Source organism: Alosa alosa, chromosome 16 (assembly GCF_017589495.1).
Source record: "Alosa alosa isolate M-15738 ecotype Scorff River chromosome 16, AALO_Geno_1.1, whole genome shotgun sequence".
Taxonomy (NCBI): Eukaryota; Metazoa; Chordata; class Actinopteri; order Clupeiformes; family Clupeidae; genus Alosa; species Alosa alosa.
The window spans coordinates 14,026,267-14,046,568 of NC_063204.1; the positions used below are offsets into that span (position 1 = coordinate 14,026,267).

A 20,302-nucleotide genomic window follows, 5' to 3' on the forward strand; every position below is an offset into this window, starting at 1 on the left:
CAGGTACAAAGTGGTGAGTCTTGCACACACAGCATCACATCAGAGTCTTGCAATTATACACACACACAGCATCAACTAACCCTGATAGGCTGTCACTTTACGTTCGAAAATCGATTGCACAATCAATTGGACCAACTAACACAAGTTTCGAAAACTAAAATAGGAAATCGATTTTAATGCCTGTTAGACTGTCTGTGGATTGGCCTATATTTGGCCTTGAAAATGGAAACGTCTTTAGACATGGAAAATCGATTTTACAATCGATTCAATGAACACTTATGTCTCAAAAATCGAACAGGATTTTTTTCACAAAAGTGACAGCCCTACCTGATACACACAGTCAGTACAAACACATATTTACATTTTGTGTGTATGTACAGTATATGCTCATGAGTGTCTCTGTGTTTGTGTGTGTGTGTGTGTGTGTGTGTGTGTGTGTGTGTGTGTGTGTGTGTGTGTGTGTGTGTGTGTTGTGTGTGTGTGTGTGTTGGTGCAGAAGAAGTCGTGGTGGAAGCAGAATCATGCCCGGTGGTGGCAGTGGAGATGCAGCCTTGCTGAACGGGCTGGACTGGGACACCGACTACGACGTGCTGGTGGTGGCAGAGAACATACAGGGCAAATCCCCGCCAGGCAACCTGTCGTTCAGGACTTCAGCAGAGCCCGCCGCCACGCCAGGTATGTACGCACGCACACACACATACACACACACACACACACACACACACACACACACAGAGTAAATCCCCACCAGGCACCCTCTCGCTCAGGACTGCAGCAGAGCCCGCCTCCACACCAGGCACGCACACACACACACACACACACACACACACACACACACGAGCACACACACGAGCACACACACACACACACACACACACACAGGGCAAATTCGCACCAGGTGCCCTCTCATTCAGAACTGCAGCAGAGCCCGCCTCCACACCAACACCAGGCACACACACACATTCATACTTTTTATTCTTTATATAGGAATACACACAACTTCCTCTGTCCAGAATCACAGCAGTCTGTTGCAATGCCAGACAAACACACACACACACACACACACCATACACCATGCAGACAGTCAAACACACACACACACACACACACACCATACACCATGCAGACAGTCATACACACACACACACACACACACACACACACACAGACACATGAACACACATAAATGGCTATTTCTGCTTTCCCTCTATGAGATAGCAACAGCAACAGCCCACCTCTTCTCTGTGGGACCTTACACACCTCTACAAGTACACTCCCAAACACACACACAAACACACTCACACGGGCAAGGATATTCCCTCCCCTTGCATCACAAGGTGACTCACACACACACACACGCATGGAGGCAGTAACACCCACACATGGGAACTGTCATCTCAGCTCTGCAGGTGCTTTCTGTATTAGCTCTAGATCTCTTACTCACCGATGCATATGACACCTCCACTGGACTGGTCTCGGACCAACTCTTAACAGCTTCTGCACAGTAACCCTAACTCTAACTTTAGCACTAGCATCAACCACTGTGAGTGGCGCAAAGCGATCCACTCTGTAACAAGCCGAGAATGCTAATGCTAATGCTAGCCCTTGCACTGCAGTGGCACAGGCTGTCAATGGAAATGTGACAGCTAGCACTGGTGAAACAGAAGTGACAGGCTGTAAATTGGAATGCTGTATAATAGCTGTATTATAGCAGTGATGGTACAGGCTCTAAGTGGAAATGCTAACATAAGCGCTATCATAGCAGTGATGATACAGGCTCTAACTGGAAATGCTAAGCAGTTGAAGCAGTAGTAGTGAGTATTCACTGAATAAGGTGCCAGGCTTTTAGCGCTACACTTGCACTTCAGCAACACAAGCTTTACAGCAGCGTTAGTGTGTAAACGGCACTTTACAACAGTGTTCATAATAAAAATGGCGGTTTACAGCAGTGTTCGTATGGAGACGGCGCTTTACAGCAGTGTTCGGATGGAGATGGCACTTTACAGCAGTGTTCGTATGGAGACGGCGCTTTACAGCAGTGTTCGTATGGAGACGGCGCTTTACAGCAGTGTTCGTATGGAGACTCCGCTTTACAGCAGTGTTCGTATGGGGAGGGCGCTTTACAGCAGTGTTCGTATGGAGACTCCGCTTTACAGCAGTGTTCGTATGGCGATAGAAAAGAACTCCACTCTCTGTTCCTGCATTCCAGGAATACAAATCATCTTAGGATTTATAAGAAACGCAGAGAACGAGTCAGGCTGGAAAGTTAGTGCTGCGTTGAAAATGTCAGGCTTATTAGAGTTATACCCAAGAGAGGCGGTGTGTTTTTTCTCTGGGAGATGCAGGTACGCAGCTTGAATTGAAACAGCTGCAGCATCTAAGAGCAGGGATCTGAGAGCTCTCTCTTGGTGGGTGAGTAGAAGGCAATTGATTAGCCTTTAAGCACTAGCTGACTGAGAGGCGCAGGTGTGTGTGAGAGAGAGAGAGTTAGAAACTGGTGAGTCTGTGTGTGTGTGTGAGAGAGAGAGAGAGAGAGAGAGAGAGAGACGCCAGTGAGTGTGTGTGTTTTAGACTCTCCACTCCAGCTCTAGTTGTCAGGTTTCATTTGAGCTGATTTATGGGTCTAGGCAACAGAGGACTAAGATGGATCAGGCTCTCAGAAGAAGGGGAGGAGGGAGGAGCAAGAGGAGAGAGAGGGAGGACAGGAGAGGAAAGGAGGAGAAGAGAGGTGGATGAGGAAGAGAGGAGAGGTGAGAGAGGGGAAGGGAGAGGAGATGTAGGAGGGTGATTGAAAGAGAAGAGAAGTAGTAGAGGAGGAGAGAGAGAGGAGAGAAGAGAGGTAGATGAGGAGGAGGGAGAGGAAGATAAGAGAGGTGGATGGGGAGGAGAGGAGGAGAAGAGAGGTGGATAAGGAAGAGAGGAAAGAGGAGTGGAGATATAGGAGGGTGAGTGAAGGAGAAGAGAAGTGGATGAGGAGGGGGGAGAGAGGAGAGGAGGACGAGGAGGAGGGAGAGAGAGGAGAGAAGAGGAGGGAGAGGAGGAGGGAGAGAGAGGAGAGGAGAGGAGGAGGACGAGGAGGGAGAGGAGGAGGGAGAGGAGAGGAGAGGAGAGGAGGGAGAGGAGAGAGGAGGAGGAGGAGGAGGGAGAGAGAGGAGAGAAGAGGAGGACGAGGAGGAGGGAGAGAGAGGAGAGGAGGGAGAGAGGAGAGGAGGATGAGGAGGAGGGAGAGAGAGGAGAGGAGAGGAGGGAGAGAAGAGGAGATAAAGAAGAGAGGTGGATGAGGAGGAGTGGAGAGGTACACTGGCCTGTCATAGCGCTGAAGGGATGCTCTAAATGGTCCCTTTTCTCCTGTTCTCTCCCATCCTGCTCCACTGCACCTACACTGGGGGATTTCTAGAAACTCCTTTTCAATGAAAGACCTTTCCACCTCAATGACACCAGCTCAACCCTGAACACAGGCGTCAGGGGGGGGCGTGAGAGAGAGATAGAGAGAGAAACAGAGAGAGATTTGTGAGAGAGAAGGATACTGTGTGAGTGTGTGTGTGTGTGTGTGTGCGGCCGTGCGCGCCAGAGAGAGAGAGGAAGGTTTGGCGGATTAGACCCAATCCAGCAGTCTTAAATTAGGAACCCAGGCACTGTATGAAATCAGAGAAGCCAGGCACTGTATAAATTGAGGTGTGTGTGTGTGTGTGTCTACGCATGCACGCACAGCTTTAGTAAATGGCACAAAGTGAGAGTTCATAGCTGTGCGCTCAGCTTCCGGCTGTACATCTCTGACAGATAAAGCTAGGACTCACACACACACACACACACACACAAACACACATAAGTTAAGACATCTTAAGACTACCTTAGCCTGAAAGGTTTTTGTAGTGCAGAGCATATAAAATAAACTGTCAGAAATATTATTATCCTTAGTTTGCAAGAGAGACTACTGACAACTCTGACGAGCCCTGCTGTGAAATTACTTTTTAATGGTTCCTGTTCTGAATTCTAATTTAGAATTCAATTCCACATTCTGATTTCACAGCTGTTAACAGACTCCCCTCTCTTTTCTCAGGGGAGATTGCAAAATAACTCACTGTTAGAGGTAACAGTCCTCACACACACACACACACACACACACACACACACACACAAGGGCTCAAGTGTGATGTGTAGCTATGCAGCATTCCCACTCTTGAATGGGTTAGTTATTGATCGGCAGTGTAACTGATTACATTCTGTCTTCCTGGTGAGAACTCTTTAAAAAAAGAAACACAATAAGAGACTTGACATTTTCAATACAAGAGTTTTATTATAGCAATTAAATCAATTGACAATCCACCTACAAAAGCACTACTGGTTCCTAGCATTTACAAACACACGTTGCAGGGTCAGCAGTGTATTCCTTAACAAAATGAGATGACTCATACATGAACAGTACAGAAAAATACTGTACTGCCGAGAGACATTTAGGTTAAAGCTGAACAGCTGAACACTGTTTTACAGTGTTTTACTGCAGACTAATAACCTTTTAATAAGCCTCTAATGCAGCATACGACTTATTGGCTTTAGACCCCCTGGACACATCTCTCAGATGAGTGGAATGGAAGGGTCATAAAAGGCTGCCACAGTGGGCTGCTACACTCACACTAGCATCAGCAGCTAGCGATAAACACTGTCAGTAGGCTGCTACACTCACACTAACATCAGCAGCTAGCGATAAACCAGAGACGGTTTGACTATAGAATCTTTGGATAAACACTGTCAGTAGGCTGCTACACTCACACTAGCATCAGCAGCTAGCGATAAACACTGTCAGTAGGCTGCTACACACACTAGCATCAGCAGCTAGTGATAAACACTGTCAGTAGGCTGCTACACTCACACTAGCATCAGCAGTTAGCGATAAACACTGTCAGTAGGCTGCTACACACACTAGCATCAGCAGCTAGCGATAAACACTGTCAGTGGGCTGCTACACACACTAGCATCAGCAGCTAGCAATAAACACTGTTAGTAGGCTGCTACACTCACACTAGCATCAGCAGTTAGTGGTAAACACTGTCAGTGGGCTGCTACACTCACACTAGCATCAGCAGCTAGCGATAAACACTGTCAGTGCACTGCTACACTCACACTAGCATCAGCAGCTAGCGATAAACACTGTCAGTGGGCTGCTACACTCACACTACCACAGCTACCGCTAAACACTTTCAGTGGACCACTAACCTCACATTAGTAATGCTGCTTTCGAGATGTCTCGTAAATCTGCCGCCCGAGTTGGAAAGTGTAAATTACCCAGCTTTCTTGCGGCATTTTTGGGCGAAACACGCCCACTTTACCTCGAGTACTTGAGGGGGTACCCGAGGTGGACGTGTACCACCTTTACAACAAACATGGCTGCTCATAGTTGAGATGAGATGGCATGTATTTTTTGCATATGTACTGTGTTGGTCATGTTAAAGTTGATGTAATGCTCTTACACACTAGATTACATTGCTGCTTCAATCCGGTCACCAATTCATGCATTGCACGGTCTTGCTGTGCCTTCAATACAATGTAACAATTTGTTTTCCAGCCGTTTAGCTAGAGGCTACATGTAGCACAAAACAATAACAATGACTAGCCTCCTGCTAATGCCCCTCGTGGCTCGAGAGAAAGGCGTTCCTAAAGCCAGTCATTGGTACATGTTGTACGGGTGAGTGTACAATGATTTTACGAGACATCTCGAAAGCAGCATAAGAACAGCTAGTTCTTGACCTACTGTAATGATGTAGGAAATGTGATGCTGAGTAATTGTGTGTATGTGTGTGTGTGGGTACTAGTGTGTGTAATTCTGTGTGGTGAGTGGTACCAGGCGTTTTGTTCAGGTCAGGGGCGACTGCAGCGCTGTGCCATCATTCTCTCTCCCTAACGCTCTCATAAGCTGCATCATTCTCTCTCCCTAACGTTCTCATAATCCCTAACGTTCTCTCGCCCCTAGCTCTCATCATTAACGCTCTCCTAACGCATCATTCTCTCCCCCTAACGTTCTCATAATCCCTAACGTTCTCATAAGCCGCATCATTCTCTCTCCCTAACGTTCTCATAATCCCTAACGTTCTCATAAGCCGCATCATTCTCTCTCCCTAACGTTCTCATAATCCCTAACGTTCTCATAAGCCGCATCATTCTCTCTCCCTAACGTTCTCATAATCCCTAACGTTCTCATAAGCCGCATCATTCTCTCTCCCTAACGTTCTCATAATCCCTAACGTTCTCATAAGCCGCATCATTCTCTCTTCCTCACTTCTTCATCGTCATCCCCCTCTGCTTCCGATGTTTTTTTATTTTCTTTGTCACATGTGCGGCTCAAATGTTTTCATGTGTTGTTTTCCTCTTGATTCTTCTGTTGTATTTGTGTTTATTTGTATTTATCTCCACTTTCAGCAGTATGTGTGCAGAGAATTTTGACATCTGTCTGTTTTTCTCTCTTCTCCCCATGTGTTCCTGTCTTCCTTTATCCTCTCTCTCTCCATGTTCCATGTTCTTTTTCTCCACTCTTCCCTTCCATACCTCACTTGCTCTCTTTCTTTCCTCCCCCTTCCCCCTCTTTCTTTTTCCATCCCTCTCTTTCTCTCTCTCTCTTATTCTCTTCCTTTATCTTCACACCTCATTCTCTTCCTTTCTCCATCTCCCTCTATTTCTGTTCCCCTTTCTCTTTTCACACCTCCTGTATTCTTTGCCTCCCGCCTGACTCTGCTGGGGCCTGGACTGGATCTCCTCCTGGATGCATGCTTTCTCCCTGTCCTCGCCACCATGTTTATATGCTATTTTTCTGTGTGTGTGTGTTTGTGTGTGTGTGTGTGTGTGTGTGTGTGTGTGTGTATGTCCTTGTGTGTATACCCTGATGTTTGCTGTTTTGTGTGTAGTCACCCAGGGAGGATATTCTGTCACTTGCACCCTAGCCGCTATTTTGGTGTCTGTGTTAGCATCAGTCTTTCTGCTGTGACTCCGCTAACGTCTCTCTTAGCCTGTCTTACACTATTTCTGCTACAACTTGGCTAGCATCTGTCCTAGCCTGTCTCACTCTATTTCTGCTACGACTTGACTAGTATCTGTCCTAGCCTGTCTCCCTCTCTCTATGTGGTGACTCTGCTAGCATCTGTACTTGCCCATCTGACTCTTTCTCTCGATGCTCTGACTCTTTGTATTATAACTGTTAGCATTTATTTTAGCCTCAATTTATTTTCTGCTGTGACTCTGGTAGCATCTGTCTTAACCTCTGTCTTTCTGCTCTGATTCTCCCTCCCATTATTAGCGGGTTAGCCCTTCTCCACCTCTGTCTCTCTCTTCTTCTGCTCTGATTGTCCCTAGCATCTGTGACAGCTTTTCTCTTGACTTTGATTCTCTTGCTGCCTGTGCTAGACACTCCCTCTCTCTCTCTCTCTCTCTCTCTCTCTCGCTCGCTCTCACTCTGCTCTGATAGCCGGCATCTGTCTTAATCTTTGCTCAGACATTTTTCTGGTCTCAGACTCTCTCTCCCTCTCTTTCTTTCTCTCTCTGATCTCTTTTTTCTCCCTCTCTCGTTCTTTCCCTGTTTTTCTTTCTTCCTCTCTCTCTCTCTTTGACTCCTAGTTTAGGTGGGAATTGTCCTTTTTCTTCTTTTTCTGTTCCAGTCAGTGTTCAGAGACTACTGTGCGAGGCTGGAGTATTTCCTGGCCCATAGACTCTATGTGTCAGTGTTCAGCCACTGAACCAATAGCATTCAGTTGTGGAGAGATAGCTGGCACTGTTCAGCTGCTGGTAAAGCGAGTAGCTCTTAAAGACTCTCTAGATGTAAACATACCTTCAGGGGATCCTCATAGCATTGTCCAATGTGACCAATCCAATACACCTCTCAGCTCTCAGACTCTGTGTTGCCTGAGGGCGTCGGCATGGTTACACACAGCTGATGAGAGAGTCCTGGGGTGGACGTCTCACTGCAGTATCTGGACCTGGTCTCCTGTGTTGTAGTCTGAGGTGGGAAATCTGGCTTCAGAAAGTAAATGTCCTACCATGTTTTGGTTCTACCTGTGCACCTAAAACATGTGATTTCACTAATTAGCTCATCTATCGGAACTCCCCCTATTACCGTCGGTCCCGTATTTCCACCGTCTTGCGTGTATGTGTCACTTAATATCCATTTCTATACAAACCAAGACGGCGGATTCTTAAAGAAACGCAAGCACCCACACCATAGGTGTATCTAAATTAATATGTACCAAAAATGACATTTTACCGTGACTCGAAGAGCTGTAAACAGTGTTATAAGGCTGCGTGTACACATCCGCTTGGAGCTCCAGTGGAATTTTAATTTCATGACGAGAATTCTCGGTCTAACCGCTCATGTGCTGTTGAAACGCTGTTAAATAGGCGACCCACCAGGCCAGCACAAACCTCCGAGCGTGGTAAACAAAATCGGATATTTCAGGCAGTAAATGCTCCTGTTAAGAATCAAAACAGATTTTGTTCAAATCTACACACCGATGGCTACTGAAAGATGTAAGGTTCATTTATCAAATGTTATTTTTGAAAAACATCGTTGTTTTAGAATTTTCGAACAAAAGTGGTGATAATTGGAGGCGTTATAATACCTAGCTGATGAGTTGAGCTACAGTAATAAGAATCAGCAGGTTTTTACTGAATGGTTGGAACAAATATGTGGTAGGACTTTTACTTTATTTCTGAAGCCGGGTGTCCCATCTCTGGTTGTAGTACAGTGTCTTGCGCCAGTCTGTGATGCTCCACGCCCGCAGTATCTGAATACTGTCTCTGATTGGGTCTACATGTTTGATATGATTGGATTTCCTCTGAAAGCTCAAGTGGTTTTTGTACATAAAAAAAAAAAAATGTTTGTAACTAATTATTTTTTCATGAAAACTGTAAAATGAATTGTGAAAAACTTTAACTTTTTAACAAATGAATCTGTAATTTATTTTGCAATACAAAGCATACTTCTCAGTTCCTCCTCTCCCATTGGCCAACGTTATCAAAGACTTTTCATGACTGATAGTCTCTTTGCCTGTAAGCACACTGGATAATTAAATTTTTTTGACATAATTTGATTGTGGGTGTCATGCCTGCTCCAGAGCGTCTCAGCTTCCGTCAGTGAAGTGGCTTTCATTTAGAGCCGGAGTTGCAAGATTAAGGACAGGGTGTTTAAAGCGATAATTATCAGCTGAAGAGATAATTAGGAGGGTTCTCCCGGACATGATTATCTGAGTGTGTGTGGATAGGGATCACCCCGCCTCACACACTGGAGTGCGTTTGACACAGGTGACGCAAATGAGATGAACACACTCCTACAGAATAAGACACACACACACACACATAAACATCCAGAAAGATTGCATAATTTGGGATAGTTTTAATTAACAATTAGCAAGCGCTGAAGTTCATAGAAATTAACACGCCCTGATGTCTGTATTGATGAGTATACACTGATGTCTATATTGATGAATATACACTGATGTACGTGCAGATGTGTGTGTTAGTGTGTGTGTGTGTAAATTAGTGTGTGTGTGTGTGTGCGTTTGTGTGTGTGTTAGTGTGTGTGTGTGTGTGTGTCTACTACCTGTTGAAGCTCCTCAGGCTGATGATGCAAAGTGTGGAGTAGTTGTCTGGAGGAGATTCTTCTCCTCACACTGTACATTTTGGTGAGTAGGCTGCGTATTAGATGTCCAGCTTTGTAAGCACACACACACACACACACACAGAGAGCAGACTAGCTGTAGAGACTAGCGCCACTGTGTTTCATGTGTTGACTGCTTTAGTTGTGTTTGTATCCTGTGGATTGCTCCTTTGTGTGTGTCATGATGAGTCATGAAATGGCCATCAGTAACAGTGATAATTGAAAAACGGTGAGTACTGAAATCAGTAATGGCAGTGATTGAAAAACGATGAGTCATGAAATGGCTATCAGTAATGGCTTTAACTGAAAAGAGTCATGAAATGGCATCCCGGAGTGTGTACCAACACAAGCCTAAACAGCAGGGCTCTGGAACAGACTCTACTACGGCACGTCTGCTTGTTTGTGTGTGTGTGTGTGTTAAATATGGAAACGCTGTGTACTCCGGGCCCGAATGAGTTCTCCTGGGGAACCTCAAACACTTCCTGAACTCTCAGAGGGTTCCTGGGATCCCTGAAAGTTTCCGGAAGCCCTGGGATGAGCTGTGCGGCACGAGTCCGCTGAAGCGCAGCACAGGGGTTCAGAATGAGGACGTGTGTCTCTGTGGTGATGCCACAGGGGATCCTCTACATCATCACAGGAAACACATGAGTCATGCATGGAACACTAATAGCAAACTCATGTTCTCTCAACTCGATGAGTAAAACACAATGTGCAGATTAGAGAGAGGGAGATGTGTGTCTCAGTGTGTTTGTGTGTGTTTCTCTGAGTGTGTGTGTGTGGGGACAGACTGCCATCATCACTGTGTTTCAGTGACACTGGTTTATGCAGTGTGTGTGTGTGTACAGGTGTCCTGCAGTAGGTCTTGGATTATAGATGTGTGTGTGTGTGTCCTTCAGCAAGATACTGATTTCGGGTGCATCTTATTGTCCTTGTCCTCCAGTGAGATACTGATGTCAATTGTGTGTTTGTGTGTGTGGTCTCCTTTAGTCAGACTCTGATTTCAGGTGTGTGTGTGTAGTCTCCTTTAGCAAGATAGTGATGTGTATGTGTTGTGATGCAGTGTGTGTCGTTGTTCTTGAGTGAGACACATATGCGTTTCTTAGTGTTTTATGCCCCCAACGTTGTCTTCAAGGCAGCACTGCCTGGAAGGCACTAGGGTTAGGCATGGGTTAAGGTTAGGAAATTAGGGGTTAGTTGGGGTTAGGTTTAGGATTAGGTGCCTTTAAGTCAGTGGTGGCAGCACTGCCTTGAAGACGACATTGGGGGCATAAAACACCATCGAGATACATATGCCCACATGGCCTCCTCCATCTCAAGTAAACCGGAGACACACAGTAAAGCAGCCTTTGAGCTCTCGGAGGAGGACAGCATGATTTCTCATCTGCGGTGGAGGTGGATATGTAAGCACACTCACCCAGACACATTAGCACCCAACCCACTACAGCTGCCACAGTAGGCCTACTCCAACCATCAGTTAGTATTTCTGCCACAGTACTCTAGAGCAGTGGTTCTTAAACTGGGGGTCGCCAAAAATATCATTTTTGTAACGCTTTTAGACCAACATGTTTTAAAAACTGGGATATTCATATTCCTAGATGCAGGCTTACAATTCACAGTGTTTCCATAATGTTCCTCTTAAAGTGGATGCTCTGTTAACGCAAACTGAAATCTCTACCTGCGCCTCTTGCAGTGATGAGCTCGAAGATGCTGTACATAAGCTTACCAGTGACAGAACACTATGCAGGCTTTTTCGCCACAGGAGCGCCAGCGATCAGATCCTTTGGATGCATTTGGTGTTGACACTACTGATGAGAAGACATTTTCTGCCTCTGCTTCCAAAGCCCACCTCGCAACATTTCGAAACCAAATTTCGCCGGTTAGAGAGAAGGGGGTCGTGAGACTTGGCCCATGTTTTTTAGGTGATCGTCAGACAAAAAGTTTAAGAAACCACTGATCTAGAGAACAGTACGGTTGACAGAGTACTCTAGTTAGTGTAGATGACACAGAACTCTAGAAAACAGTTTGTACAGCTGACACAGTACTCTAAAAGCTCAGTTAGTACAGCTGACACAGCTCTGTAGAAAACAGCTCTATAGAAAACAGTTAGTACAGCTGGCACAGAACACTAGAAAATAGTTAGTACAACTGACACAGTATTCTAATGATCAGTTAGTACAGCTGACACAGCTCTGTAGAAAACAGCCCTAAAGATCAGTTAGTAGTGCTACCACGTCATCAGAGTCGAGTAGTTTATGATACTAACTCCTCTCTCAGTTCCAGTGACTTCCCTTCAGTTTTAGTCCAGTGGCTGTAGTGGAGTTTTCCATAGTAAAGAAAAGTGATCCCAATTCAAAATGGCTGCCACGGCCTCGTCTCAGTGTTTTTTTGAGATGAGTGGTGTGTGAGACTTGGTCTGTCCCCTCCCCCTGCTGCAGACTCCCTGGGCGACGGGTCAAACCTGAACACGGGCGTGATCGTGGGCATCCTGATTGTGGTGTTTGTGCTGCTGCTGGTTGCCGTGGACATCACCTGCTACTTCCTGAACCGCTGTGGACTGCTCATGTGCATCGCGGTCAACTTCTGCGGCAAGAGCGGCCCTGGCAGTAAGGGCAAGGACATCGAGCAGGGCAAGGCCGCCTACATGTGAGTAACACACACTGTGTGTGAAGGTGTGTGTGTGTACTCACTGTGTGCGTGTGTGTGTGTGTGTGTGTGTGTGTGTGTGTGTATGTACTAACTGAGTGTGTAGACACTAGACACACACACATACTGTGTGCGTGTCTGTTCACTGTGTGTGTGTGCGTGTGTGTGTGTGTATGTACTAACTGTGTGTGTAGACAATAGACACACACACATACTGTGTGCGTGTCTGTTCACTGTGTGTGTGTGTGTGTGTGTGTGTGTGTGTGTGTGTGTGTGTCTGTTTAATGAGTCATCTGTCACAGTCTAGCTTTTGCTTCTCCAGAGTCTGAGCAGGCTGCACAGTCTGTTTTACCCAGCATGATGTAGCATCAAAGTACCGTTCTACATACCAACTGGCCAATAAAGTTATGATAGAGCACTAAGCTATTCATTTGAATGCAGGTCAGTTTTCTGTCATGAGGTGTGTGTGAGTGTGCGTGCGTGTGTGTATCTGGACTGCTGTACAGAGCCTATATGTCAAGGAAATCTGCACCTGCAATCAGGAATTATTTTTAACAAAAGCGTGGCAATCAAATCTATTATATTTCGATTTTCACTTGATTTCACCTTTTTAGGTCAGAAATCTATACCGTGCTGTAAGCTAGTCTTAAATGTCACCATTAGGAATCTCAGATTGCTCTGTCTGTTTAGAGAGAGTTGATTGGTCCCTTTGTGTCCTGGGGTTTCTGATTGTCCAGTTTACTGTGCAGTGGCTGATTATTCTCCCTCTCGTCCCCCAGAAAAGACGATTCTAATCAGCCAATCGTGGAGATGCGGACAGAGGAAGAGACCACCGCCAACCACGACGCGGGGGGTCATACTGAACCTAATGAGACCACCCCTCTCACCGAGCCAGAGTGAGTTAAACCCCCACACCCCACTCCCGTGGGAAACCCCCACCACACACCACACACACACATACTGTACATACACCGCACACACATACATACGCACACACACACACACATACTGTACATACACCGCACACACATACATACACACGCACACACACCACACAAAACACACACACATACACCGCTCACACACACATACATACACACACGCACGCACACACACCACACAAAACACACACATACACCTCACACACATACATACACACACGCACGCACACACACCACACAAAACACACACACACACACACACACACATACATACACACACCAGCATGGAGCCCAGGAAGACCAGTCCCCTGGCCAAGAGAGACCTCGCCCTTTGGAGACGACCCCCATCGACCCACACTCACACGCAGGCACACAAATAAAACACTTTGTCACACACACCTGCCACCACTGCTCACTGCATGGCACGTTCACCCCAGGTGCACACAGCAGATCCCTTGTGATAATAATATGCCCTTTATGAAGCTTCTCAGTAATCCAACAGTCGTGTAAAATTAGAGGTATTTTCTTTTTGTTTTTGTCGCATTGTTGGTGTGTATCTGTGTGTGCACATCTCTATAGTAAGGTAGTATGAAACAGTCAGGCAGTGTGTTAGACCTGCAGGAAACCCAGGAGTGTGTGTATGTGTGTGTGTCTGCTCTCTGGATGTTCATTGTTCTGTTGGTGTCAAAATTGTGTGTTTTCTCTTCTCCTGCTCCCTAAGCCAAGCTGTGAGCGCCCCCTTGTGTCCGTGGACAGTAGTGCAGAAGCTTCATGTGGCTATGTGTTGTTGTCACAGTTCTTGCTGCTCCACCCCTATTTTCTACCTGTTGTTTGACATGACCCCCCATCCCGTATACTGCCTCTTCCCTCCCCTTCCCTCCCCTCCCCTCCCCTCTCCTGTGTGTGTGTGTGTGTGTGTGTGTGTGTGTGTGTGTGTGTGTGTGTGTGTCTCACAGGCAGCAGGCTGACCCTGCGGTGGCTGCTCTGGACCTGCCCTTGTCTGTGGCCACTAACTCCGACATGTTTGACACCAGCCAGAACAGTCCCACCAGCGAGAGCACCACCCTCACCTCCGCACCCCCCTCAGAATCCACCCCCGCCCCGAAACCACAAGCACCCACTCCACCTGCCCCTGCCCCCGCCACCCCCCCTCCCAGCAGTGCCACCCCCCCGGCTAAGGTACGCCCCCTGGTGGAGCTGGGCGGCAGTGCCCCGTCCACCCCCCCCATCGCCCCCCCTAGAGTGAAGAGCAGAACCTCCTCTGCCTCAGGCACACCCCCCAGCGCCACGAAACGGGTCGCCCCCGCCACCCCCCCTGTCCAGGCACGCGCTCCCGGCACCAACCCTCCCGCTGGCACAGAGCCGCCCCCCAAGGAGAAATCGGCGACTGACCAACCCCCCCGTGACTCCGAGGCCCCCCTGACCCTCAACCCAACCAGTATGCTCCCCGCTATGTGTTTCCTGTCTTTATATGTGTGTGTGTCCATATTTCACTGTTTCCATATGTCTCTGGGTCAGTGTGTGTGTGTGTTCTCCTATACGTGTGTGTATAAGTCAGTGTTTGTTATCTCTGTTTTTGTCTAATCTTTGTTTTTATTTATGAGTGTGTTTGTGTGTGCGTTTGTGCTGTTGAATTCTTTCACCCCTCACTCCCACCTTTCACAGCCACGATTCTTGTGTTGACCTGTGTGTGACAGAGCAATCAATGTGTGTGTGTGTGTGTGTGTGTGTATGCGTTACACACACAGGTTATAGTTCAGGTAACAAAAGTTTAAAAGTGTCTGCCAACAACGCAGCACCTTTGAGTTTCTATGATGTTTCTATGGCAACTTGATTACCACCTGGATAAGTACCATGAAGTGAACTGTGTGGTTGAGATTCCATCTCCACTTTGGTCCAGTCAGGGATTATCTCAACAGAAACATCACAGTTAATACGGTTGGCTAGAGGTGTATTATCTGTTTTAGAGTGGATGAAGTATCAGACACTTTTATCTGAAGTTAGAATCTGAATAATTGGCACAGTAAAAAAATAAAGTATATCAGGATTTAATGATGGGCAAAATACAAAGTCTAAAGTCTAACTGAACCTAATTCACCAACAAGCCAAAATTTGAATGAATAATTTAGCAGGGCAAGAACCTAAGCTTGAAAAGTCTGCAAAAGGTACGCACATCCAAGTAGCCTTAACTTAGGGTGCTGGACCAAAGCAAAAGCCACAGAATTATTATTTCATTACGTGACGTTTCGGGGCAAGCCCTTCCTCAGATGAGATCCTAAGTTCATCATCAGAGGGCCAGCTGAATGCTCCAGCTCACCACGCGAGCGCTTCAGTCCATGCAGCAGACACGCTGCTTGTTGTTGTTGTTGTTGTTGTTGTCTGACTCAGCAACCCTTGTCACCTGGACTATAAACTGGCCCAGACACGGCAGTAGTGTAAATGCAACATGTGTTTGCAAGGAATGTGACACAAATGTGTGTTTTAGGTATCGTGTGTGTGTGTGTGTGTGTGTGTGTGCACGTGCCTGTGTGTGTGTGAATAATCAGGTGAGTGTATGTCTGTGTGTGTTTGTCTTTAAGGCCGTGGCTGTGTATTGGCATGAGAGTAAATGAGTGAGTAAGTGTATGTGTGTGCAGTGCATGTACTAGCATGCAATACTGTGTTTGTGTGTTGAGCGAATGAGTGAGTGATGTGTGTGTGTGAGAGTATGTGCATGCATGTGTGTGTGTTTGTGTGTAATGCTGTGGTTGTGTGTTAGCTTGTGTGTGTAACGGAGTCTTTATGCATTGCAGGAAGAGTGTGTCGGACGAGAAGAGCAAGCTTATGGCCGAGGACGCCAACGTGAAGATAGCCCCTGCTCCCGCCGACCCCCCCACTGCCCCCGCCACGCAAGCCAACAGCACCGAGAGCCGAGCATGATCCCGCCGGCCGCTCGCACACAAACACACACACACACACACACACACACACACACACCCGGCCGCTCCCTCCTCGGCCAGGCCAGGGTGTGTTGTCTGTTTCCAGTGCCCTTAATGCAGTCTCATGACCAACCAACCACCACGTCAATCTAACCGTGTGTGTGTGTGTGTGTGTGTGTCTGAAGCTGTTTTACAGCTCAATCTGAGGACATTCTTACACACCGGCTGTTGGTTTCCATGTAAACACACGTATACACACACACACACACACACACACACACACACACACACACATCATCCAAAGGAAAGATTGCATCATATCTTCGTGTCCACCCTATGGTGTTCCCGGGGCTGTGAGGTTTTAGCTGGACATTTGTGGCCGGGAACAGATAAAATAATGAGATCACTACATGTAACTATTCAGGACAGATGAATACAATAGGATATACGCCCTATAGTTATTTTATGATTTACCATATCACCTTGTTCAAGTGTAAAATGATGATTTCTCGTATTTTTTTTTATCTTCTTGTGGGAGGGCTAAACTCCTGAGGTAGTATGCTGGTTGATGCCATGTTCCTTTGTATTTGTACTTTCACCTGTTTATGATGACCATGCGCTTTCGCTTCAGCGCCCAACAGCTAATATGGAAGAGCACCAGGGAGTCAGGCATGCTCTGTGTATGTGAGAGAGTGTGTGTGTGTCTGTGAGAGTGTGTGTGTGTGTATGTGTGTGTGACAGGTCCTGTTCTCATTCCTGCAAATGTGGGAGCTATTTTTAAATGAATGTCACCATCAGGAGTTTGACATCTCTTCACTATGGTTGTTCTCTCATAGGTATCTAATCTTGGACTATTTTTAACTCCTAAGGTAAATATATACCCTTACGGACATTGACAACTAATAACATCATTATTTAAACCCATAGTTAGTCCTTGTGAGTGTGCAGAAGAAATGAAAAATGTCTCATTTTTTGTACTGTGTACTTCAGAGAGCAGTTTGGTTTTCACTGTTGACTGCAAGCTTGTGCACTGTGATTGTGTTAATAAATAGTTCTTTGTTATACGTTAAAAAGTGAACGAAAAAAAGATGAGGTTCTGCTGCCCAGTCGGGTCCAGCAGTTCTGCAGTGCGTCCTGTTTCCTGTGCGACTGTTTTTTTTTTTTTTATTAAAAAAAAGATCAGAGTGCGAACTCAGGATGGCCCACCAAAACTGTGTATTGCTCTGTGGTCGTTGCCATGGTGTCAGTTATTGCATGGCCGTCTGATTGGTTGTTTTTTGGCATTAAAGGAAGAGATTCGCCCCCTCCAATGCACCTCCCTCCAGCCCGCAGCTCCATGACGACGGCTGCCGACTCCATGGTTACAGACCAGCTTACACCTCTGGGCCAGATAAGAGGCCAGATCTGAGCCATGCATCACACACATGCACAAGACACTCCACATGAGAACTCAAACACACACACACACACACTCCACATAACACACGCATCACAGCTAATACACATTCTAAACAACCCTCAACAACCCTTCTTCAGCTCCCACACAAGCTCCTGTCCACACACACTACTCACATGCTCACTCCAGTACACACACACACACACACCTCCAGCGGATGGACCCTCTGCAGACACACACTGCACCTGTAGTGCAGGCTGTGGTGCCACCTGTGGCTTGAGCACACTGCAGTGTGTCCTGGGTGGGGTTGGTGCCGGGGCAGTTAGGGGTGGAGGGGTAATTAGCAGGTCGCCTCTGGGCTGGAGAAGGGAGCTGCTGCGGGGTTGTTCTGGGAATATTTCCCAGAATCCTCAGAGCCAGGAGGGGGACGGGGTCTGGCCTTTAAGGTGATGAAATCTATGCTTGTACTTGACTGTAAATTTGAAGCTTTTGGGTCCTATAGGGGGGGGGGGGACAACTCTGGGAATGTAACTGTGTTTGTGCTCACTTTCCACGTGCAGAAATGCTTTTCATTTTTCAAATCTCTTGGCAAGGACATCAAACACTACTGCTCTATCTCCCAACCTGTTACACACACACACACACACACAAAGCTCTGTAGTAGGTGAACAGCTGGCTGAGGCAAGAAAAGAAAGTTGTGCATAGTGACCCTTCTTGCTCTGACAGCAAGTGCTTATTTTTTTATTGTTTATTTTTGTTTGTTTGTTTATTTTGCTTCTTTTCACTCTGGATTTTCTTTGATAGCTCAGACGCAGGCTTGTAGAAAGTTGTCATACCTCATTTTACTGGGTCGATCTCAGACAGGGGGTCCAGAGAGGGAGGCAGGGGGACTTCAGAACGCTCAAGAACCATAGACTGTATAAGCAAGAACATATGGGGTAAATGAAGTGGTCATTTCCCAATTCAGGTAAATAGTTCTGTTCTTTAGTTTGTGTTCGACTGATATGTAAGTTCACAGTATCAACGCTCAACTCTTTTCTACCAGTCCAGATATGGGATTAATTTGGACTCTCCTCTGTCCAGCTGGTGGGTCCTAACACGGTTACCCGTCCATCAAATCTGGTTTTGGCCATGAAAGTGTTACCGCTGAATACTAACCCTGTTGAAAAAATATTAAAGGATCTCTTTTTTTCAAACGTGTCTTGTAGATCTATTTCAGACGTCTACTTATTAATATGCACAGTTTTGATTTGTTTTCACAAGGTATGATGGAAACGTACAATGTCATAAATGTTGCAGAAAAGAAGTCCAATATATTGCGTATTTTATTTAGGATGAAAATATCCCAAAGCAAAGACTGAAATAAGAGTAAAAATTATTTACTACGTAGCCTAAGATAAATAGCCTATGTGATTTAATTCAAAGTCCTTGTCTATAATGATATTAAATAGAGACAAAAACGTTCACTAGTGTAATAGGTTTTGTTAAGTAACTAGCCCCTGCTCCTCGGTGTAGTGCGACAGGGTTCTCTTAATGGACGTCTTCGGCTCTCAGGATATTTTGGGTTCTGTTGCGGCGGGACTTCCTGTTCTTCCTCACAGCACAGCACACATTCACTTTGAATTATGTTTGACTGACCTGCTGCGGTGGCCTCCCATTCATTTACCAGGGGAAACGACCGCAGCGCCACAAAGACCTTTTTTCTGGCAGTTAATCGGAGCATCCTTTGCCTACAGTCAATCCTGAAGAGCTATTTTTCCTCAAGAGCATTCGTGGAGTTCAGCGTCATGTCTATTTTCATCCAGCAGGGGGTGCATAGATGCCAGACACCATATCATCACATTAGCTACGGACGGGTCTGCACTACTGAATCGAATTATAATGACGAAATCACCTGAAATGACCATAGAACATATTAAAATGTAAAACAATCAATTTTACAGAGATCATATAATGTGTGGTTCATTAAAAGTAGGCCTATATAATATTTGTATAGACTATGGTAGCCTGTGAAATGACCACATATTTTAATGACAGTGATGAAAAACACTGGAAGTAGCCTAGGTTAGGCTACCCTTGCAGACAATTCTGAATGGGACGAAGTTCTGTTTTTCTTCCTGGTAGCAGACATTAAGCTTATTAATAATTAACAGTAACAGTTTAGCTCTCAGACTATTTTAGGCAGGTTACCCTAAGAGGGTTCTGGCTCGTAGCCTGTTATTAGATCATAATTCTTAAATTCATATTAGAATTTAGTCGGCCACAACATGCTAATAACTCAGTGATGCATGTCTGGCTCCATCATAAGCTGCTTCGTCTGGTGATAAAGCGCATTAGCCGACTGTAAAATATTGGGGGCTACTTCCACAAACACTAGCTTGAGTATACCTCAAGAGGGCGCTACGGCAACAGTTTCATGCCTGAAAAAAACTTGATTTGAAATTTGGGAATCTGTTCAGCACTTGTAAATCAGCACGTGTAGGCCTACTTCAGCACCACACATTGTGTTGTATTTTGGTAAATAATTCTCTTCACATGTAACACTGAGATAAATTGGATTTACAGTACACTGGTTGATTTAGGGAGCACATGTAGGCCTATGTTTTTGTATGATTTTGTTTTCTTAAGTTTGTTTTGTTTAGTGCAGGAAAAAATTAGGCCTACTCAAACGTGCAGAGTTGATCATGTAAATCAGAACCCAGTTACTGAGGCAGAGGTGAGCAGCTAGAGACGCTAAGAGCAGAAGCCAGTTGTCTAGTTTTGTATC

At 46.0% G+C, this 20,302-nt stretch overlaps 1 protein-coding gene across 1 annotated transcript in view; it reads left to right on the forward strand.

Moving 5' to 3' along the window:
* ncam1b (neural cell adhesion molecule 1b) overlaps positions 1 to 18,731 on the forward strand; it is a 115,936-nt gene extending 97,205 nt beyond the window's left edge. Inside the window, exons 21-26 of the mRNA XM_048267010.1 lie at positions 341 to 366; positions 497 to 675; positions 12,073 to 12,280; positions 13,060 to 13,176; positions 14,178 to 14,659; positions 16,014 to 18,731. Of these exons, the coding sequence (XP_048122967.1) occupies positions 341 to 366; positions 497 to 675; positions 12,073 to 12,280; positions 13,060 to 13,176; positions 14,178 to 14,659; positions 16,014 to 16,066 (1,065 nt within the window). The 3' untranslated portion in view covers positions 16,067 to 18,731. The remainder of the gene's footprint in view (positions 1 to 340; positions 367 to 496; positions 676 to 12,072; positions 12,281 to 13,059; positions 13,177 to 14,177; positions 14,660 to 16,013) is intronic.
* The last annotated feature ends 1,571 nt before the right edge of the window (positions 18,732 to 20,302 follow it).